Consider the following 23948-nt stretch of genomic DNA (forward strand, 5'->3'; position numbering starts at 1 on the left):
TACATACATACATACATTCATTCATTCATTCATTCATTCATTCATTCATTCATTCATTCATTCATTCATTCATTGGATTTGTATGCCGCCCCTCTCCGTAGACTCGGGGTGGCTAACAACAGTAACAACAGACATGGTTGGTGGGTGTGTAAAAAAGCTAAAAAAATTTGAATTCAAATATGTACACAATTCAGAGGATTTTAAAGATTCATATATATTATAATTGAGTATTGAGGTCTTTCAGGTCTTCCATACAAAAAATTGGGGGGGGGGGGGGAAGCATGGAACATTGTTTTTTGCATCAAACAGAAAAAAATGACCTTATGATTTATGGTATTGATAATTAAACAGAATAAATTATAGAAACAAGAGAGACATTTTTATAACTTTAGAGAAAAGGGTAAATTTGTAATTGTATTTATAAGTGCTGTAAAGATGTGACGTCACTTTTTAATATCTTTTTTCTTTCTTTTCTATTCTTTTCATTTCCTTTCTTGTACTTTTAGCTTTCTTTTTATTCCTTTCTTCTTTTTTTACTTTATATTGGTTTGTATTGGCATTTATCTTCCTTTTAAAAACTTTTAATAACATTATATCAAACAATTTCCCAAACATTTTGTCTATGTCTATTCTTCTTTTACTTTGTTTCCTTTCTTGTACTTTTAGCTTTCTTTCTTCTTCTTCTTCTTCTTCTTCTTCTTCTTCTTCTTCTTCTTCTTCTTCTTCTTCTTCTTCTTCTTCTCCTCCTTCTCCCTTTCTTTCTCTTCTTTTTACATTGGTTTGTATTAGCATTGGACCAGAGTACCTCCGGAACCTCCTGCTACCGCACGAATCCCAGCGGCCGATAAGATCCCACAGAGTTGGCCTTCTCCGGGTCCCGTCGACTAAACAATGTCATCTGGCGGGCCCCAGGGGAAGAGCCTTTTCTGTGGCGGCCCCGGCCCTCTGGAATCAACTCCCCCGGAGATTAGAACTGCTCCCACCCTCCTTATCTTCCGTAAACTACTTAAGACCCACCTATACCGCCAGGCATGGGGGATTTGAGACATCTTTCCCCCAGGCTCCTTATAATTTATGTTTGGTATGTATGTGCTGTTTGGTTTTTAATTATGATAGGGTTTTTAGTTTTTTAATATTAGATTTGTGCCATTATAATATTGTTTTTATCGTTGTTGTGAGCCGCCCCGAGTCTTCGGAGAGGGGCGGCATACAAATCTAATAAATTATTATTATTATTATTATTATTACTACTATTATTATTAGCATTTATCTTCCTTTAAAAAACTTTTAATAACTATATAAAACAATTTCCCAAACATTTGCCTATTCTTCTTTTACTTTGTTTCCTTTCTCGTAGTCTTACATTTCTTTTTTATTCCCTTCTTCATCTTCATCATCATCATCATATTCTTCTTTTTTACTTTACATTGGTTTGTATAAGCATTTATCTTCCATTTAAAAACTTTCAATAACAATATATAAAACTATTTCCCAAACATTTGTTACCGGACAGCTACAAACATTCCAAAATCTTCATTTCTTCGGGGGGGGGGGGGGGGGGAGGGACTCTTCCCAAGAACGAACATCTCGGAGATTAGAGCATTGAATAAAATCATTTTGATTTTAAGGCTTAAACCAAGATAATCGTCTGCCTCATCTATTCAGGCATTATCATGACCACAGATACTTTTGTGGTCAACAGATAAGGGTTGCCGCCTACGTCTTTTGCAATCCTTCTCTGGAAAATTACTCATGGGACAGACTCCGTGGCCTTAGCCGATGAGAAGCTATTCAAATAAAGAATCAATCACATGTCTTTCGGTTACTAAAGGGCATAAGAGTTGGTTGGAGCAATCAGAAATGGCTGCAAGTTTCTATGAAACGTGGAACAATGTTTATAAATGGATAGATAAGAAAAAATAAGACATATAAACCAATTTTTAGTTAATTTGTTGAATTTGTTTTTATATGGGTAATATTAATGTCAACATTAGTTTAAATATACTGCTTGATGATTATGGTAGAATTGGTTTATGTATAAGTAACATAGTAAGAATTTTGTTTCATCTACATATATTAGTAAAAATTGGGATAACTTTAACTCAAATTTATTAGATTTTTTTTAATATTCAATATATAGCTAACTATGTATTCTTTTTCTGTATTTGAATTTATACTTTCAAGATAAGTGGGGGAAATGTACCCCCACTTTATGTTTAATGTTTGTATGTGTGTTTGTTTATTTTAAAAAATTTAAAAAAAAAGAAAAAAAAGAAATGGGTGCAATTTTATTTATTTATTTATTTATTTATTTATTTATTTATTTATTTATTTATTTTATTTTATTTATTGGATTTGTATGCCGCCCCTCTCCGCAGACTCGGGGCGGCTAACAACAGTGGTAAAACAACATGAACAATCCAATTAATAAAAACAACTAAAAAAAACCTTATTATAAAAAACAAAACATACACACAAACATACCATGCATAACTTGTAGGGGGGAACTAGGGGAAAGGATAACTTAACTCCCCCATGCCTGGTGACAAAGGTGGGTCTTGAGTAATTTGCGAAAGACAAGGAGGGAGGGGGCCGTTCTAATCTCTGGGGGGAGTTGGTTCCAGAGGGCCGGGGCCACCACAGAGAAGGCTCTTCCCCTGGGGCCCGCCAAACGACATTGTTTGGTCGATGGCACCCGGAGAAGGCCAACTCTATGGGACCTTATCGGCCGCAGGGATTCGTGCGGTACAAGGTGGTTCCGGATGTATTCTGGCCCAATGCCATGTAGGGCTTTAAAGGTCATTTCCAACACTTTGAATTGTGACCGGAAACCGATCGGCAGCCAGTGCAGGCCGCGGAGTGTTGCAGAAACGTGGGCGAATCTAGGAAGCCCCACGATGGCTCTCGCGGCCGCATTCTGCACGATCTGAAGTTTCCGAACACTTTTCAAAGGTAGCCCCATGTAGAGAGCGTTGCAGTAATCGAACCTCGAGGTGATGAGGGCATGAGTGACTGTGAGCAGTGACTCCCTGTCCAAATAGGGCCGCAACTGGTGCACCAGGCGAACCTGGGCAAACGCCCCTTTATTCATTTGTCCAATACACAATACATATGGAAGAGAATAGACATGAAGTAATATATATAAAGATAATATGTAAAAATAGAGGAGAAGATATATGAAAAGAAGAAAATATATATGATATAGGAGATAAAGGAAAGACAATTGGACAGGGGACGAAAGGCACACCAGTGCACTTATGTACGCCCCTTACTGACCTCTTAGGAACCTGGAGAGGTCAATCGTGGAAAGTCTAAGGGAGAAATGTTGGGGGTTAGGTGTTGACACTATTGAGTCCGGTAAGAACTCACAGAGTCGGCCTTCTTCGGGACCCGTCGACTAAACAATGTCGTCTGGCGGGACCCAGGGGAAGAGCCTTCTCTGTGGTGGCTCCGACCCTCTGGAACCAGCTCCCCCCTGAGATTAGGATTGCCCCCACCCTCCTTGCCTTTCGTAAACTCCTTAAAACCCACCTCTGCCGTCAGGCATTGGGGAACTAAAACATCTCCCCCTTGCCCATGTTGTTTTGCTGTTTGATTGATTGTGTGCCACACAATCAATCAAACAGCAAAACAACATGGGCAAGGGGGAGATGTTTTAGTTCCCCAATGCCTGACGGCAGAGGTGGGTTGTTAAGGAGTTTTACTAAAGGCAAGGAGGGTGGGGGCAATCCTAATCTCTGGGGGGAGCTGGTTGCGCAGAGGGTCGGAGCCTCCACAGAGAAGGCTCTAATCTCCTGGGTCCCGCTCGAGACGACATTGTTTAAGTCAACGTGGTTCCCGAAGATAGTTCCGACTCTGTTGAGTGCTCTTCCGGACTCATAGTGTTGCTGCGGTTGAAGCTGAAGTTGTCATTGACCGGTAGGACGTTGCAGCATGTGATCTTGTGGGCAATACTTAGATCGTGTTTTAGGCGCCGTAGTTCTAAGCTTTCTAGACCCAGGATTGTTAGTTCACACGTTTAGCCTAGAATAACATCTGGCATTCAAGAAGTCATCTTTCTCTCATTCTTAAATGCAAAGCCAGAATTGAAACAATGCCTAAATTTAGCGACCTGGGTCATAGATAACGTCCAGGCACAGTGCAAATCCTTTTGTTTGCTTTCAGCTCAGACTGCCAAGTGACTCAGTTATGGCTTCTGCATGAATGAACCCAGTGTCCAGTGACATTGGATGAAAGCAGAGAATGTGGCGGGCGAAAGGATCTGGCCAGCCCCAGGTCCTGCCGCCAAGTTGCCCCGATCATTTGCAACAAGACACAATAAGAAATGGCCCTTTGTTCACGGAGAACAAAGAACAATAGGTTCTCAGATGAAACCAAACCGGAAAATTATATTTTTATTTTTAAAAAAAACAAAAAACCACGTAAGCAGTAAAATGCAACTCTGATGAGAAGGTTAGACAGGTATCAATCAAACTTTACAATCATCACTTTCATGGATATAAACTGCAACAATATCGCCAAGAAGGCTTCCAGAGTTGTTAACCTGATCCTACGTAGCTTCTGCTCTGGCAATCTCACACTACTGACCAGAGCCTACAAAACCTATGCCAGACCCATTCTCGAATACAGCTCATCTGTCTGGAACCCACACCACATCTCAGACATCAACACTCTCGAAAACATCCAAAGGTATTTCACCAGAAGAGCCCTTCACTCCTCCACTCGAAACAGAATACCCTACGAAAATAGACTAACAATCCTGGGCCTTGAAAGCTTAGAACTACGACGCCTAAAACACGATTTAAGTATTGCCCACAAGATCATATGCTGCAACGTCCTTCCGGTCAACGACTACTTCAGCTTCAACAGCAACAACACAAGAGCACGCAACAGATTCAAACTTAACATCAACCGCTCCAAACTTGACTGTAAAAAATATGACTTTAACAATCGAGTTGTCGAAGCGTGGAACTCATTGCCAGACTCAATAGTGTCAACCCCTAACCCCCAACATTTCTCCCTTAGACTCTCCATGATTGACCTCTCCAGGTTCCTAAGAGGCCAGTAAGGGGCGTACATAAGTGCACTGATGTGCCTATCGTCCCCTGTCCAGTCTTCTTTCTCTCCTTTCCTCCTACTTCTCTTCTTTCTTACTTTCTATCATTATATATACTACTTAATGTCTATTCTCTTTCATATGTATTGTATATTGGACAAAGAATAAATAAATAAAATAAACTCCTACCCTCAAAATGTCACTACAGAGCACTGCACACCCAGATAACTAGACACAAGAGCAGTTTTTCCCGGAACACCATCGCTCTGCTAAAACAAATAATTCCCTCAACACTGTCAAACTTTTTACTAAGTCTGCACTACTATTACTGTACTACTATTTTTTTCTCATCATTCCTATCACCCATTTCCTCCCACTTAGGACTGTATGACTGCAACTTGTTGCTTGTATCCTTAGGATTTTTATTAATATTGTTTCCTCGTTACTTATTTGACCCCTATGACAATCCTTAAGTGTTGTACCTTATGATTCTTGCCAAATGGAACTTTTCTTTTAGGTACACTGAGAGCATCTGCACCAAAGGCAAATTCTTTGTGTGTCTAATCACACTTGGCCAATAAAGAATTCTATTTGCTTTTAAAAAAAAATAAACTGAACTCTGACTGAATTCCTTTGTGGCGCAATGGATTTGATAAATCTGGGGTTTATTTCAGCTTCAGTGTTAAATATTAAGATGTAGCATCAATTTTGTTGAGGGCATTGCAATTCTACCACCATTAGTGATTGATAATAGCATGGCTATATCATACTATGAGTGAGATGGGTGGTTTCTAAATTAAATACAAACAATAATAATAATAATAATAATAATAATAATAATTATTATTATTATTATTATTATTATTATTATTATCCCGTAAAAGTGGTCCCGGTGGTACTTGGCACGCTGGGCGCAGTGCCAAAGGATCTCAGCAGACATTTGAAAACCATCAGAATTGACAAAATCTCCATCTGTCAATTGCAAAAGGCCGCTTTACTGGGATCGGCAAACATAATTCGCCACTACATCACGCAGTCCTAGGTGCTTGGGAAGCGCCCAACCGGTGATGAAATACGAAATCCAGCATAGTGATCTCGTTTGCTGTGTTGTACTGACATAATAATTTATTAGACTTATATTGACAAAATTGAACGGGTCCAAAGACGGGCTACAAGAATGGTGGAAGGTCTGAAGTATAAAACGTATCAGGAAAGACTTAATGAACTCAATCTGTATAGTCTGGAAGACAGAAGGAAAAGGGGGGACATGATCGAAACATTTAAATATGTTAAAGGGTTAAATAGGGTTCAGGAGGGAAGTGTTTTTAACAGGAAAGTGAACACAAGAACAAGGGGACACAATCTGAAGTTAGTTGGGGGAAAGATCAAAGGCAACATGAGAAAGTATTATTTTACTGAAAGAGTAGTAGATCCTTGGAACAAACTTCCAGCAGACGTGGTTGGTAAATCCACAGTAACCGAATTTAAACATGCCTGGGATAAACATATATCCATTGTAAGATAAAATACAGGAAATAGTAAAAGGGCAGACTAGATGGACCATGGGGTCTTTTTCTGCCGTCAGTCTTCTATGTTTCTATGCCGCCTCTCTCCGAAGACTCAGGGCGTCTCACAGCAGCAATAAAACAATACAACACAAATCTAATAATTAAAAAACTATGGCTAAAAACCCGCTATCTTAAAAAAAGCAATCAATACAATACAGTCACAACCACACATAACTCTTAATGGTCAGAGAAGGGGATACATTAATTGCCCCAAGCCTGGCGACATAGGGTCTTGCGGAAGGCGAGGAGGGGGGGCAGTTCGAATCTCCGGGGGGGGGAGTTGATTCCAGAGGGCTGGGACCACCACAGAGAAGGCTCTTCCCTGCCAGACGACATTGTAAGTACAAATAAGTACAATATTTTGTATAGCACTTAGGATTATTTAGCAGATCTGCATAGCTTATGAATTGTGGAGTGAATTCAGGGTAGGGAAATTCTCACCCATTTTAAAATTATCCAACAGGCTTGGAAATTCTTTACCGTGGCATCATTGGGGCAGCCTCACCAAATGATGTAACATCAAATTTCGGAGGTAGTTTGTTCTGTAAATAACTAGCCTGCCTCAGTTATTTGTGGATTGGTTCTCACAATCAGGCCATTTGTCCAAGAATGATTTGATTGCACAGGATTTTCTGACCAGAGAGCAGGTCAAGAAGACATTCAAACCAGCCTATGCAGTTTATACATGGAATGTTTGTGTGTATGTTTGCTTTTAATAATGGGGTTTTTACTGTTTTTTAAATTATTAGATTTGTTCTTACATTGTCTTTGTTATTGTTGTGAGCTGCCCCGAGTCTATGGAGAAGGGCGGCATACAAATATAATTGATGATGATGATGATGATGATGATGATGATAATAATAATAATAATAATAATAATAATAATAATAATAATAATATCAGCAACAAACATTTCTTTGGTTTGGGGCTGGGACTTAATGGAAGGCTCAGAATTGGAACAAATGTGATTTCGATTTATCTGCCTCACCCCACCTTCTCGACAACCTTCCCCATAAAGGGAAGGTTGGAGACTGGACGGTAGTTATTAAGCACGTCTGGGTCCAGGGAAGGCTTCTTGAGGAGGGGACGCACAAGTGTCTCCTCATAAGGAGCCGGAAAGGACCCCCTCCCCAAGGAGGCGTTGACAATCTCCTGGACCCAGCTCCATGTCACCTCCCTGCTGGCCGAAACCAGCCAGGAGGGACACGGATCCAGTAAGCAGGTGGCAGAACTCACAGCTCCAATGGCCTTGTCCACTTCATCAGGTGTCACCAGATCAAACTCTTCCCAGACAGGTGGACAAGTACGTGCCCCAGTCACCTCGACTGACTCATTGTCAGTCGACTCTGTTATCCAATTGGAGTCGAGGTCCGCCCAGATCCGAGCGATTTTATCAGTTGTTGTTGTTATCATTGTTGTTGTTGTTATCATCATCATCATCATCACTTACTTATGACTGTATGACTGTAACTTGTTGCTTGTATCCTTAAGAATTTTATTAATATTGTTTCCTCATGGCTTATTTGACCCCTATGACCATCATTAAGTGTTGTACCACATGATTCTTGACAAATGTATCTTTTTCTTTTATGTACACTGAGAGCATCTGCACCAAAAACGAATTCCTTGTGTGTCCAATCACACTTGGCCAATAAAGAATTCTATTCTATTCTATTCCCTTCCATCCTCTATTCCATTCCACTCAATTCCATTCTATTCATTCCATTCCATCCTTTCTTAGAAACATAGAAACATAGAAGACGGACGGCAGAAGAAGACCTCATGGTCCATCTAGTCTGCCCTTATACTATTTTCTGTATTTTATCTTAGGATGGATATATGTTTATCCCAGGCATGTTTAAATTCAGTTACTGTGGATTTACCAACCACGTCTGCTGGAAGTTTGTTCCAAGGATCTACTACTCTTTCAGTAAAATAATATTTTCTCACGTTGCTTTTGTTTTTCCCCCCAACTAACTTCAGATTGTGTCCCCTTGTTCTTGTGTTCACTTTCCTATTAAAAACACTTCCCTCCTGGACCTTATTTAACCCTTTGACATATTTAAATGTTTCGATCACGTCCCCCCTTTTCCTTCTGTCCTCCAGACTCTACAGATGGAGTTCATGAAGTCTTTCCTGATACGTTTTATGATTATTCTATTCTATTCTATTCTATTCCCTTCCATTCCCCTCAATTCCATTCTATTCATTCCATTCCATCCTTTCTTGTATTCTATTCTATTCTATTCCATTCCATTCTACCTCACTCCCTGTAATTTCTACACATACAGGAAAGTCTGTGCATACCATCAGCTTCGCGGAAAATGGGGACAAATCAGCATTGCTGACCAATAATGGCGGGACCCAGAGGAAGAGCCTTCTCTGTGGCGGCCCTGGCTCTCTGGAACCAACTCCCCCCAGAGATTAGAATTGCCCCCACCCTCCTTGCCTTTCGAAAGTTGCTTAAAACCCACCTCTGCCACCAGGCATGGGGAAACTGAGATATACTTTCCCCCTAGGCCTTTACAATTGTATGCACGGTATATCTGTATGTATGATTGGTTTTTATATAATGGGCTTTTAACTGTTTTTAGTATTGGATTTTGTTATATACTGTTTTATTGTTGTTGTTAGCCACTCCGAGTCTGCGGAAAGGGGCGGCATACAAATCCAATCAATCAATCGATAAATAAATAAATAATGCCGCCATTCACTTCTACTCCAAAAGGGCCCCATTGACCGCCAGCAGCGTCCTTACCTGTCCAGGAATATGTCTGGCAGAGGTGGGTAGGTCTGCATGTCGGGCACTCGCTCGTGCACGATGACCATGACGAAGGAGGTGAAACCAAACACAATGAAGACGTATATGCAGCTCAGGGCCGTCTTCCAATACTCGGGGTTCAGCCTCCTGGGGGAATGCTTGCCCTTCCCGTTGGCGTACTGATACTGCTCAGCGCTCGGCTCGGACACGGGTTCGCAGTCGTCGCAGTCCCGCTGCACTTCGCCGTTGCGAAACCACTCCCTCCCTGGGGCGGTCACGGGGGACAGGGCCTCGCTGCCGTAGCCCAGCTCCTCCAAAAGGTCGACGTGGTGCTTCTGCAGTTTCCGTATGGACAGCATCAGCCGCTTGATGTCGCCCAGGACCTTGATCTCCAAGGGAGGGGACCGCAGGTCATACTCGGTCAGAGTCAAGAGCGTGAGGCCGTCCAGCCGGTGTTTATCGCACAAGACGTCCACGTACTCGTAAAAGCCTTCTTGCTTCAGCCACTTGGCCACGTGTCGGGTAGACCATCGCTGGATGCAGAGGGAGCCACTGCCTTCCATCTTCCCTTCCTGCCGGGAAAGAGTAATGTGAAAAATTGAGGAGGAGGAGGCAGCATTGAGATGTTAGATAATATACGAGTGCTATCCGTAAAGTAAGGTTACAAGGCACGTAGCTCTCGCGGAGGAATATTCGGGGGGGGGGGGGAGTTGGTATTACTATTGTGTAGTGGGAAGCCAGCGGAAGAGAAGGAACAGTGTCAGTGGTCAATAGATCATTGGCTGGTTTTGTGGTAAAGGTTAGAGATGAGTGTCCTCATTCTGTTTCCTTCCAAGTGTGTAATATTTATTTATCTATCTATCTACCTACCTACCTACCTACCTACCTACCTATTTGATTTTTATGCCGCCCTTCTCCTTAGACTCAGGGCGGCTTACAACATGTTAGCAATAGCACTTTTTAACAGAGCTAGGCTATTATTATTATTATTATTATTATTATTATTATTATTATTATTATTATTATTTTATTTGTTTGTTTATTCATTCATTCATTCATTCATTCATTCATTCAATTTTTATGCCGCCCTTCTCCTTAGACTCAGGGCAGCTTACAACATGTTAGCAATAGCACTTTCTAACAGAGCCAGCATGTTGCCCCCACAATCCGGGTCCTCATTTTACCCACCTTGGAAGGATGGAAGGCTGAGTCAACCTTGAGCCGGTGATGAGATTTGAACCGCTGACCTACAGATCTACAGTCAGCTTCAGTCCTGCAGTACAGCACTCTACCTGCTGCACCACCCGGCTCTATTTATTATTATTATTATTATTATTATTATTATTATTATTATTATTAGTTTGTGTTTGTTTAATTTTTATGCCGCCCTTCTCCTTAGACTCAGTGCGGCTTACAACATGTTAGCAATAGCACTTTCTAACAGAGCCAGCATATTGCCCCCACAATCTGGGTCCTCATTTTACCCACCTTGGAAGGATGGAAGGCTGAGTCAACCTTGAGCCGGTGATGAGATTTGAACCACTGACCTTCAGATCTACAGTCAGCTTCAGTGGCCTGCAGTACAGCACTCTACCTGCTGCGCCACCCCAGCTCTATTATTATTATTATTATTATTATTATTATTATTATTATTATTATTATTATTTATTAGATTTGTATGCCGCCCCCTCCATAGACTTGGGGCTAAGGGGCTAAGGGGCTCAGGGCATGAACGCTGCCGTGATGGGTGCTTAAGATTTTTTTCGCCGATCCCTGAGTTTTGAATTTTTTGGCTAAAGGAGAATGGGTAGAGCGCCACTGCATTGATTGATGTTTGCTCTCTGGAGTGCGGCGATAAGCCCAAGTTTCATCTCCTGTCACTATACAGTTGAAACAAGCCTCACCTTCAATCTTGAAACGGTCAAGAAATTGTTTGGCAGCACTGAGACTGTCAATTTTGTGCACTTCAGTAAGCATCGTGGGCACCCATCACAGCAGCGTTCATGCCCTTAGCATTCAGGTAGCGTATTACAGCCGCACTTACAACTAGATATTGACAAAATTGAACGGGTCCAAAGACGGGCTACAAGAATGGTGGAAGGTCTTAAGCATAAAACGTATCAGGAAAGACTTAATGAACTCAATCTGTATAGTCTGGAGGACAGAAGGGAAAGGGGGGACATGACTGAAACATTTAAATATGTTAAAGGGTTAAATAAGGTCCAGGAGGGAAGTGTTTTTAATAGGAAAGTGAACACAAGAACAAGGGGACACAATCTGAAGTTAGTTGGGGGAAAGATCAAAAGGAACATGAGAAAATATTATTTCACTGAAAGAGTAGTAGATCCTTGGAACAAACGTCCAGCAGACGTGGTTGGTAAATCCACAGTAACTGAATTTAAACATGCCTGGGATAAACATATATCCATTGTAAGATAAAATACAGGAAATAGTATAAGGGCAGACTAGATGGACCATGAGGTCTTTTTCTGCCGTCAGTCTTCTATGTTTCTATGTTTCTAGTGATAGGTGAACCCAATGGTGTTTGGGTTCGGCAAGTTCGGACGAACTTCGCTCAAAATTCAGCCGAACCCAAAAGGTTCGTGGCGCCAAATCTCTGTCCCTGGAATCCCATCGTTTTTTATTTTTACGGATTTTTAATTTTTGTTTATTTTTATTTTTACGAATAAGGACGCCGCAACGGCGCTGCAAGCAAAGGGAGGTCCTTTCACGTGAAAATAAAAACTTCTATTTTTACATGAGAAGACCTCCCTTTGCTTGCGGCAGCGCTGCAGCGTCCTTTTTTGTAAAAATAAAAAATGTTTTACATGAAAAGACCTCCCTTTGAAGGAGCTGGGGAATCCCTCCGACGAAGAGATTCCAGGGGCGGAGCTTTGACGTCATGTATGCTGGCAGGTTGCTAAGGATGCCAAAGTGATCACTTCCTGGATTCCACTTTGACGTCCTTAGCAACCTGCCGGTGTACGTGACATCAAAGCTCCTCCCCCGGAATGTCTTCATGGGAGGGATTCCCCAGGTTCCTTTTGTGCCTCCCTCCCAGCCTCCCGACCAGCTGACAGCTCCCCGGTGTCTGCCTTCTTCCGCCGCCACCGGCGCCCAGCTCCTCCTCCTCTTCTCAGCAGATGACAGCCGGGCGGTGGCTTTCGCGGTGTTCGGCACAAACGCCAAACTAAAGCACGATTTTTTAAAAAAATTCGGGTTCGAGTCCGGCATGCCGAACACCACAAAATTCGGTACGGACCCGAATTGTGCGGGTTCGGTTCGCCCAACACTACTTACAACCCCAAACTGTGTACTGAGTACATATTCATGCTTATACTTTTCAGAGGGCCAATATTGTTCTTTGTACAATCCTTGTTTTATTGACGTAATATTCTAATTTTTTGAGATGGTGGATTTGGGGTTTTCATGAGCTGCACCCCATAACCATCACAATTACGACAAATCACAGCTTGAACTATGTTGCTTTGCATGTAATGAGTCTCTCTCTCACTTTTTAAAGTTGCCTTACTGAAATAAATGAACTTTTACACGATATTCTAATTTTTCAAATTTCACCTGTACGTATTTAAATACACCTAGAATTTCTAAAAACCTCACTTTTCTATAAAATCACGAAAGTCTTCCTCCTTCCTAAACATTTCTACTTAAAGAAGCCAGCCCAGATAATCATTTTTAAATGTAGTCTGGGACTGACTTCAAGCCACAAAATGGTCAAGAATTTTGCCCAAGAATTTCTTGACCGTTTCAAGTCCATGCGTCCATGCGTCTTAAAAGTTCCCAACTTTGGAGACCCCTGTTCTAAGCAATGCCCATGTCACCTCACCAGATGGATGAATCGGCGGCCTCCGTTACACCAAAACAAAGCAGCAACCGCTAAGATTTGAACACCTCAACCCATTTGCAGCCCAAAAGAATAATAAATAAGAAAACAGGGACGCACCAACGAATGATTCTCTGCCAGATGTCTTCATAAATAGCTTGCTGGAAGGTTAATTCACCAAGTGTCCTTGACTCCCAGAAAATTCAATTAAAACTTCAATGAAAAATTATTCCAAAAAAGGGTGGCACAAGAGAAGCTGCCACAAAAGGAGTTTTTGAACAATATGCAACGCATTAATAAGGACGGCAATATTGCTAATCCAGCATCCACGGAGGCATCAAAGGTCATTAGTGGCCCTCCGCACTTGGAGAAAGTCCACAGTACAAATGAAAGAATGGAGAGGTGGAAGGATCAAAGGAGAAAGAGAGAGAGAAGAAGAAAGTTATGTGGAATTTTCCAGAGGATTTAAAAAATAGAAGCAGTGTATTTTAAAAAAAAATTATATTCCTCTTTTTCCAGTGATGCCGAACCTTTTTTTCCTTGGGTGCCGAAACAGCGTCAATGCGCACTGTTGTGCATGCGTGAGCGCCCACGCCCATAATTCAATTTGGGTTTAGGATTTAGGGGTAGTGATTTCTGACAGTCTCAAAATGGGTGAACAGTGCTGTCAGGCGGTAGAGAAAGCAAGTAGGATGCTTGGCTGCATAGCTAGAGGTATAACAAGCAGGAAGAGGGAGATTGTGATCCCCTTATATAGAGCGCTGGTGAGACCACATTTGGAGTACTGTGTTCAGTTCTGGAGACCTCACCTACAAAAAGATATTGACAAAATTGAATGGGTCCAAAGACGGGCTACAAGAATGGTGGAAGGTCTTAAGCATAAAACGTATCAGGAAAGACTTCATGGACTCCATCTGTACAGTCTGGAGGACAGAAGGAAAAGGGGGGACATGATCAAAACATTTAAATATGTTAAAGGGTTAAATAAGATCCAGGAGGGAAGTGTTTTTAATAGGAAAGTGAACACAAGAACAAGGGGACACAATCTGAAGTTAGTTGGGGGAAAGATCAAAGGCAACATGAGAAAATATTATTTTACTGAAAGAGTAGTAGATCCTTGGAACAAACTTCCAGCAGACGTGGTTGGTAAATCCACAGGAACTGAATTTAAACATGCCTGGGATAAACATATATCCATTGTAAGATAAAATACAGGAAATAGTATAAGGGCAGACTAGATGGACCATGAGGTCTTTTTCTGCCGTCAGTCTTCTATGTTTCTACCAGTTCAACCCACAAGGCTGTTTCCTTCCCCAAAACTCCCTACAATTTGTGCCACTCTTGCAATCCTGTTTAACAACTGACATGCAAATCAAGTTCTGCAACCAGAAATCTGGTGAGATCAAAACAAAGGGCAGGTGAGTCACTCATTTGTGTACTGTATGGCAGTGATTTTCAACCTTTTTTGAGCTGCGGCACATTTTTTACATATACAAAATAATGGGGCACATTGAGCGGGGGGGAAGTGGTGGGGCTAAAAAAAGTTTGGACAAAAAAAATTCTCTCTCTTCCTCCCTTTCGCTCTATTTCTCTCCCTCTTTCTCTCTCTTCCTTCCTTCCTCTCTCTCTCCATCCCTCTTTCTCTCTCTTCCTTCCCCTCTCTTTTGCTCTCTTTCTATCTCTCCCTCCTTCCCTGCCTCTCTCTCTCTTGCTTTCTTGCTTGCTTTCTCTTTCTTTCTTTCTTTCTCTCTCTCTTTCTTTCTCTTTCTCTCTCTCTCTCTCTCTTGCTTTCTTTCTCTTTCTCTCTCTCTCTCTTGCTTTCTTTCTCTCTCTCTCTTTCTCTCTCTTGCTGAGCTTCGCGGCACACCTGATCATGTCTCGCGGCACACTGGTTGAAAAACACTGCTGTATGGGGTAGTCTGTAATAAAAGACAGAGCAAGGGAAGGTAAATGGCCTAGGAGTCCTCTCACCTGCCTTGGAGAGATATACAGTAAAGGCAGCAAAGGAATACTATTGATGTTGTGTTTACAGTATATGGTTGGGTTGGGTTGACTTTGATTTGGAATGAGGCAAGCCAGATTCTTAAAAGATGGGTTTGCACATTCACATTCAGCAAAAAAAAAAAAAAAAAACGAACGAAGAAACTACATTACAGTCTCCACTCTTTAATTATCTTAAATGTAGATATAATCTTAGGTCTTCCTTGAATTTTAATAATGGGTTCTAGGCTGTTTCCTTGGCAGCTTTACAAAAGTGGCTTGGCATTGCTTTTTCCCCCAACCCTCTCTTTCCTTTCTTTCTTTCTTTCTTCCTTCCTTTTTCTTTCTTCCTTTTTCTTTCTTTAGAAACATAGAAGACTGACGGCAGAAAAAGACCTCATGGTCCATCTAGTCTGCCCTTATACTATTTTCTGTATTTTATCTTAGGATCGATATATGTTTATCCCAGGCATGTTTAAATTCAGTTACTGTGGATTTATCTACCACGTCTGCTGGAAGTTTGTTCCAAGGATCTACTACTCTTTCAGTAAAATAATATTTTCTCATGTTGCTTTTGATCTTTCCCCCAACTAACCTCAGATTGTGTCCCCTTGTTCTTGTGTTCACTTTCCTATTAAAAACACTTCCCTCCTGGACCTTATTTAACCCTTTAATATATTTAAATGTTTCGATCATGTCCCCCCTTTTCCTTCTGTCCTCCAGACTATACAGATTGAGCTCATGAAGTCTTTTTTGATACGTTTTATGCTTAAGACCTTCCACCATTCTTGTAGCCCATCTTTGGACCTGTTCAATTTTGTCAATCTCTTTTTGTAGGTGAGGTCTCCAGAACTGAACACAGTATTATTCCAAATGTGGTCTCACCAGCGCTCTATCTAAGGGGATCACAATCTCCCTCTTCCTGCTTGTGATACCTCTAGCTATGGAGCCAAGCATCCTACTTGCTTTCCCTACCGCCTCACTGCACTGTTCACCCATTTTGAGACTGTCAGAAATCACTACCCCTAAATCCTTTTCTTTTGAAGTATTTGAAGTATTCTTTCTTTTTCTTTCTTTCTTTCTTTCTTTCCTCCCTCTCTCCTCTCTCCTCCTCCCTCCCCATATCCATCCATCCATCCATCCATCGTACGGTCCAGATAATTTACAGAGGATATCACACACAAAGTTGCCCAAGACTTGGCAACCTTGAGAATGGCTTAAGAATACACCTGGAAGTTATGGATTTGAGAGATGTAATTGAAACCAAGGAGAAAATAGATTGGATTAAAAGGCTTATACGTCAGTTGTCAAGCGTCTGGATTTTGATCATGTAACCGTGAAGAAATTGCAGCGAAGTCATGTCACTTTTTTTCAGTGCCGTCGTAACTTTGAATGGTCACTAAACAAGCTGTTGTTAAGCCAAGGACTAGCTGTACTTTGTACACAGTTCATCTTTAAAATTAGCAATGAAATCAGAAACTTTTTTTCCCCCCGTGGCCAAATATTACAGGTATAGAAATCTTTGTGTATTGCTTAATGTTCCATCTTAAAACGGCAAGTAAATTCAGTTATTCCTTGCAGTGAAAGTTACATCATGTAAATCTTACAGATATACAGTGTGGAACAGATACGCACGGCTTATAGGATTAACCTTGTAATATTAATCTAAATTTAAGCTACTAAGGATTGCGCTGTCCAGGATAGGAACAGAAATTATTATTATTATTATTATTATTATTATTATTATTATTATTATTATTATTATTATTATTTATTAGATTTGTATGCCGTCCCTCTCCGCAGACTCGGGGCGGCTCACAGCAGTGACAAAAACAATATACATTGACAAATCTAATAATTCAAAATCTAAAATAACACTTGTACATTTAAAAATCTAAAAGCAAAGAACCCCAATATAAAAAACATACATACAGTCATATCATGCACTAAAACTACATAGGCAGGGGGAGATGTCTCAGTTCCCCCATGCTTGACGACAGAGGTGGGTTTTAAGGAGTTTACGAAAGGCAAGGAGGGTGGGGGCAGTTCTAATCTCTGGAGGGAGCTGATTCCAGAGGGTCGGGGCCGCCACAGAGAAGGCTCTTCCCCTGGGTCCCGCCAGATGACATTGTTTAGTCGACGGGACCCGGAGAACACCAACTCCGGCATCCCTGGATTAAGAACAAGTTTGGTTCCTAGTTCTGTCTTTACCTTGGATTTTTACCCAAGTCGCAACTCGTACCTACAAATGGACTGTCCATTGCTAAAAATGCTGGGAAGCTTTTTCCTTCCTCAAACCGATGAGCCACTGACTCGGCCCTATGCTTTCCAGCACCACTGAAAACAGGCTATTTATTAAAAGTGTGTACCTTGATTGTCCCAAAGTGTGCTTTCTTGGGGGTGTTTTCCCCCCAAGACCTAACACCTGGCAACTTCAAATATCAACCAACAAATGCTCTACCCTCCACATCGGCAAAAAGAATCCAAACCGCACATACGAACTGAATAAACAATCTCTCACTGCTAACCCACACTCAGTAAAAGACCTTGGAATACTCATATCGAATGACCTAAGTGCCAAAGCCCACTGCAACAATATCGCCAAAAAAGCTTCTAGAGTTGTTAACCTGATCCTACACAGCTTCTGCTCAGGCAATCTCACACTACTCACAAGAGCCTACAAAACTTTTGCCAGACCCATCCTAGACTACTGCTCATCTGTCTGGAACCCATACCACATCTCATACATCAACACCCTTGAAAATGTCCAAAGATATTTCACCAGAAGAGCCCTTCACTCCTCCACTCGAAACAGAAGACCCTACGAAAATAGACTTACAATCCTGGGCCTAGAAAGCCTAGAACTACGGCGCCTAAAACACAATTTGAGTATTGCCCACAAGATCATATGCTGCAACGTCCTACCGGTCAATGACTACTTCAGCTTCAACCGCAACAACACAAGAGCACGCAACAGATTCAAACTTAATACGAACCGCTCCAAACTTGACTGTAAAAAATATGATTTCAACAATCGAGTTATCGAAGCGTGGAACTCATTACCGGACTCAATTGTGTCAACCCCTAACTCCCAACACTTCTCCCTTAGACTCTCCACGATTGACCTCTCCAGGTTCCCAAGAGGCCAGTAAGGGGCGTACATAAGTGCACTGGTGTGCCTTTCGTCCCCTGTCCAATTGTCTTTCCTTTCTTTCACCTATCATATATATTCTCTTCCTTTCATATATCCTCTCCTCTAAGTTCACTTTTACCTTTATATATATTACTACATGTCTATTTTCTTCCTATGTATTTGTGTATTGGATAAATAAGTAAGTAAGTAAGTAAGTAAGTAAGTAAGTAAGTAAGTAAGTAAGTAAGTAAGTAAGTAAATAAATAAATAAATAAATAAATAAATAAATAAATAACAAATACAAGAACAAATATGGGAGACTTTCACCCATGCAGCTTATAAAACCCATAGTAAGCAAGCTGCCTTTTCTCTCCCCGAACTGTTAACAGTCTGGCAAGTAATCTGCAACTTAGCAAACCTGGAGAACAAGCAACAAATAATTCAGAGTGAACTCGAACAGGTAATTGATTAGACAATTCCTCTAAAATATGTATTGATTTTTCAAGTAATCACAGGTTTACTGCCTGGCCAATTCCAAAACGATTATCACCACTGACTATTTATTGAGCAACATTAAGTATAGTACTATATCAAAGTGATATAGGATCTACAGAGCTCATTAAGCTATGGTAGAAGATAGGAACCACCAACACTTTGTGTGCTACTAGCCAAAACCTCAAATCAAATTATGAAGAGAGAGATGTGAAAGCCAAGAAAAATAGATAAAAACCCAGAGGAAGTTAAAAAATAAATAAAAGCTTTTATCTTATCCCAAAGTGAAAGAGACATTTTACACACAATTGTTTTTTGGTAGTACTTAAAGCAATATTTTCTTAGGCAATTATTCTGCCACAAAACTCTTAGATCTAAATTGAAACTCTGTGACTCTACAAAAATAGCATTAGTCTAGATTATTAGAGAAGCCGCAGTCCTGGCATGATAAGAAAGTGCGTATGTTGTAAAACTTCCTTCAATAATTTCCTTTCTGAAACCACCAAAAGTTCCTTAGGGCAAATTGACTCCTCTTACCTAGTACTTAGGGTCAGTCTTCTAATAACTATTTAAATAAAATTAGTGTTTTGAAATCCATCGCTACAATCAAGGAACATATACTCCACGGGAAGGAAAAAATTGTTAAATTTCCCAACCTTGCACAAACCCACAAGTCCTCTATTCTTTTTTTTAAAAAGGAGCTTTCAACCCAGTAATAATACTAATACTATTAATACTATTAATACTATTAATAATAATAATAATAATAATAATAATAATAATAATAAGAAGAAGAAGAAGAAGAAGAAGAAGAAGAAGAAGAAGAAGAAGAAAGTGAACACAAGAACAAGGGGACACAATCTGAAGTTAGTTGGGGGAAAGATCAAAAGCAACATGAGAAAATATTATTTTACTGAAAGAGTAGTAGATCCTTGGAACAAACTTCCAGCAGACGTGGTTGGTAAATCCATAGTAACTGAATTTAAACATGCCTGGGATAAACATACAGTGTTCCCTCGATTTTCGCGGAGGATGCGTTCCGAGACCGCCCGCGAAAGTCGAATTTCCGCGAAGTAGAGATGCGGAAGTAAATACACTATTTTTGGCTATGAACAGTATCCCAAGCCTTCCCGTAACACTTTAAACTCCTAAATTACAATTTCCCATTCCCTTAGCAACCATTTAGATTGTTACTCACCATGTTTATTTATTAAAGTTTATTTAAGAAAATGTTTTTTAAAGGCAGACGAAAGTTTGGCAATGACATATGACGTCATCGGGTGGGAAAAACTGTGGTATAGGGGGAAAAACAGCAAAGTATTTTTTAATTAATATTTTTGAAAAACCGTGGTATAGACGTTCCGCGAAGTTTGAACCCGCAAAAATCGAGGGAACACTGTACAGTATATCCATCCTAAGATAAAATACAGGGAATAGTACAAGGGCAGACTAGATGGACCATGAGGTCTTTTTCTGCCGTCAGTCTTCTATGTTTCTATGTTTCTAATAATGTTTTTAAAAACACGTAACTTTCATATTCTGATTTGGGTTGGAGAAACACACCAAGTTAAAGCAGCTTTTTATTTAAGAGACCAAGAAGGCTGAGTGGGAAGCAACAAATGTGTTCTTTAAGGCTATCAAGTTTGCAACCTGTTGCTACTCAAAAGGCCCAACAAGTTCAATCCAATTCGGGTTTATAAAGTGGCAATCTGTGTGGAACAATATGTTTATCGTCAAGTTTAGCCGGGTGTCCGGTTAGTTTTGTCCCGCTCTCCCCTATGTACGGGAACACCCTGTTTCATAAGCTTCATTCCCACCACCACTTAAACGCATGAATTGTCCAATACTTCCACAACATCTGGATCCCTCTATCATCTATCTATCTATCTATCTATCTATCTATCTATCTATCTATCTATCTATCTATCTCTATCTATCTATCTATCTATCTATCATCTATCTATCTATCTATCAATCATCTATCTATCTATCATCTATCTATCTATCTATCTATCAATCATCTATCTAATCTATCTATCTATCTATCTATCTATATATACATATATATATCTCAATCATTTATCTATCTATCTATCTATCTATATATATATATATATATATATATATATATAAATCATTTATCTATCTATCATCTATCTATCTATCTATCTATCTATCTATCTATCTATCTATCTATCTATCTATCTATCTAGACAGACAGACAGACAGACAGACAGACAGACAGACAGACAGACAGACAGACAGACATGCCTTCCAACTCTGAAAGGACTCTGGGCGGCTCACAAGTAGCCATAAATGTCACATAAAACCCCTTTAAAAAGAGATCAGAACAGTTAAAAACCAACAATTAACACTTTAAAATAACATGCATTTCTTTACTGGTCGGATCCCGGTGGGATGCCCACCGATCAACGACCCCCTCTGGCACGCCGCCCACGCCCTCCTGCTCAGCTTCTGCCCATGGGGGCACCCCGAGGTCTTCAGACGTTCCTGGGACACCCAGTGGGCATCTGATCGGCCCATCTCGGCTCAACCCGACCTCCTCTGCCCCCCACCCCTCTTGTGAAAAAGGACTGCCCTTTTTTTGAGGTGCCCTTTAAAAGTTACGGGGGGGGCACAGATGACGAGCCGCACCCCCTTATCCCAAGGCTGTTGCCTGGCTTCTCCCGCAAAGCCCAAGCCCGATCACCAACCCACTCCCCCGTCAGATAGAGCGCCCCTGACCAAGGAGGCTCCCCCGCCAGCCTCGCCTTGCTCACCCCGCTTACGACTGGGAGGACGGAGCCCGCGCCGAGGGGCCTGCTCTCCCGCCGCGGCGAGCCTGCCCCATTCCCACGCAGATCCGACCGAGCGGCGACAGTGGTGGGTCCCTTCGCCCGGCCGGGAGGGCGGGCGGGACGGGAGGTGGTTGTTCGGGGGGGGCGAGGCCGAGGGAATCCTCCCCGCCCCCTTAGCGTGGCGGAAGGGGCGGGGTCGGCGGAGAGGAAGAGGCGGGGGGGAGGGGGTTGTGTGTTCCCCCGGTCGCCGAGGCCGTGGTTGCTAAGCGACGAGAGGCTTCGGGCGCGGACTAGGCCGCGGGCCCTTCGGGGACTGGTCCCCGTCAGTGGCCTTCGGTTGAGGACGGGGAGTCGTCCCGCAAAGCAGGCGTAACGGGCCGCCGGAGGAAAGAGGGGAGGGGGGTAGGCTCCCCCTCCGCGGCTCTGCCTCCCGCGCCTCCTTCCCCGGCTTCCCTCCCTCAAATCGCGGAGCCAAACAGGCCCTTCGGCCCACCCCCTTGGCCGCCTGCATGGGAGGGGGCGGCGGCCAAAGGGTGTCTTGTTGGGGCGCCGCCGTTCGTCCTCCTCCGCCTAGGGCAGAGGTAGGCAAAGTTGGCTCTTCTGTGACTTGTGGACTTCAACTCCCAGAATTACTGAGCTAGCATGATTGGCTCAGGAATTCTGGGAGTTGAAGTCCACAAGTCATAGATGAGCGAACTATGCCTACCCTTGGCCTAGTCGTGTTTCCCCCCCCCCCATTCCCCCGTTTTACCCTCACGCCATCGTGCCAGCTGCCCGAAATAGTGAAGGGTATATTTGCTCCAGCCGTGATGGATCAGAAAATGGCAGTTTAATCCGTATTTTATTTTATTTTTGAAAAATTTTCATTGTTTTTCAAATGTATTTTGAAACAGACGAATAAACAACAACGAAAAAATAATCAAAAAACAAAAACAACAAATCATTAAATCCTATAATATAATACATATTAATTACAGTAATATATATAGAGAAATAGATCTATCCTAGTCTCCCTTAATTTTAAAATTCAGCAAAAACATGTGACACAATTATATATATTTTATATATAATTTTAAAATTCAGCAAAAAGATGATATATATATTTTTGCTTAATTTTTAAAATTATATATACAGTATATATATACAGTACAATTATATATACAGTAAATGCTTTATATATATAATTATATATATAGTACTATACATATAAGTACATATAAATACACATATAACAACATCTACCAAACTTTTAACAATATTGACAAAGCAGGTTGGTAAAACGGTCTCCGTAATATTTCTGTACCAGATCACAACCTGCAGCCATACCCCGGGAATATGAATATCTTGCTATTTGAAGAAAATAAGTTCATCTTTGCATGCTAGTGTGTTAACACCCAGACCAAAAGTGACATTTATATTAACGAACATGGCAGTGTGTTTTTAGATAGGTTCCTAGAAAAAAAAGTTAAAATTGCTGAACTTGGTTAACATGCTGTAAGCCTCCCGGAGTTGTGTTGAAACGAGGTAGGTGACACATACATTTTAATAAATAAAATAAACAGCCAATTTCTTTGAGCAACTATAAATTTAAACAATATCCTTTTAGAGTGTTGATCTATTAGCCAATTACTACTCTATTAGCCATATTCTACTTGGTGCTTTAAATAAGTAATAAACCCATTGCATTATAAAGCATTTCCATCAATGAATGGCACTAATTTTTTTTGCTGATAAAAATTTGCAGTGATTATTCTTAAGAACTGAATTCACGTGGCTGTTGCATGTGTTTTATTAATTGATTCATAATTTTTCATAAACTGTTTGCTCTCAAAACAGTACTACAAACCCTGGTTGGCTGCGTCTTCCTAAATCTGAATCCAGTGATAGGACCAGAAGCACAAGTGGTTCCACCAGTGTGTAAAACCACTCAGTACGTACATAGTTATGGGAGCTCGGGGCTGAATTTGAAGACAGAAGAAAAAGACAGGGAAGCTAAGGGTAGAAATGATGGCATTTAAAACCTTTTCTGAGTTTTGAGGAAATCTAAAACACCTGAATCGGTCCAAGCTTTATTCTGCTAAAGTCAACAAATTCAGATTTTTCAGGATGGAGAGCTTCGCCTTAAATTCAAAATAAGTCCCATTTCCTGATTCCTATTTACGTATCCCACACATTTTAAAAGTTGCTGAGGCTGAGAAACGCTGCTCTGGAATACAAACTTACTGTTTGTAAAGATATCATTAATATATTTGTTACACAATGGGGACTCCGTTCTGCCAAAGGATGCCTTGGTTCCAGATTGTAGCCATTCTATAG

The 23948-nt window shown here is 41.2% G+C and overlaps 1 protein-coding gene across 1 annotated transcript in view; it reads right to left on the minus strand.

Moving 5' to 3' along the window:
• The window catches only part of SAMD8 (sterile alpha motif domain containing 8), a 35166-nt gene extending 13073 nt beyond the window's left edge, over positions 1-22093 (minus strand). Inside the window, exons 1-2 of the mRNA XM_070752021.1 lie at positions 21615-22093; positions 9383-9957 (exon numbers count right to left, since the gene is read on the minus strand). Of these exons, the coding sequence (XP_070608122.1) occupies positions 9383-9948 (566 nt within the window). The 5' untranslated portion in view covers positions 9949-9957; positions 21615-22093. The remainder of the gene's footprint in view (positions 1-9382; positions 9958-21614) is intronic.
• Positions 22094-23948: the final 1855 nt, after the last annotated feature.

This window comes from Erythrolamprus reginae, chromosome 5 (assembly GCF_031021105.1).
Source record: "Erythrolamprus reginae isolate rEryReg1 chromosome 5, rEryReg1.hap1, whole genome shotgun sequence".
In the NCBI taxonomy this organism is placed as follows: Eukaryota; Metazoa; Chordata; class Lepidosauria; order Squamata; family Dipsadidae; genus Erythrolamprus; species Erythrolamprus reginae.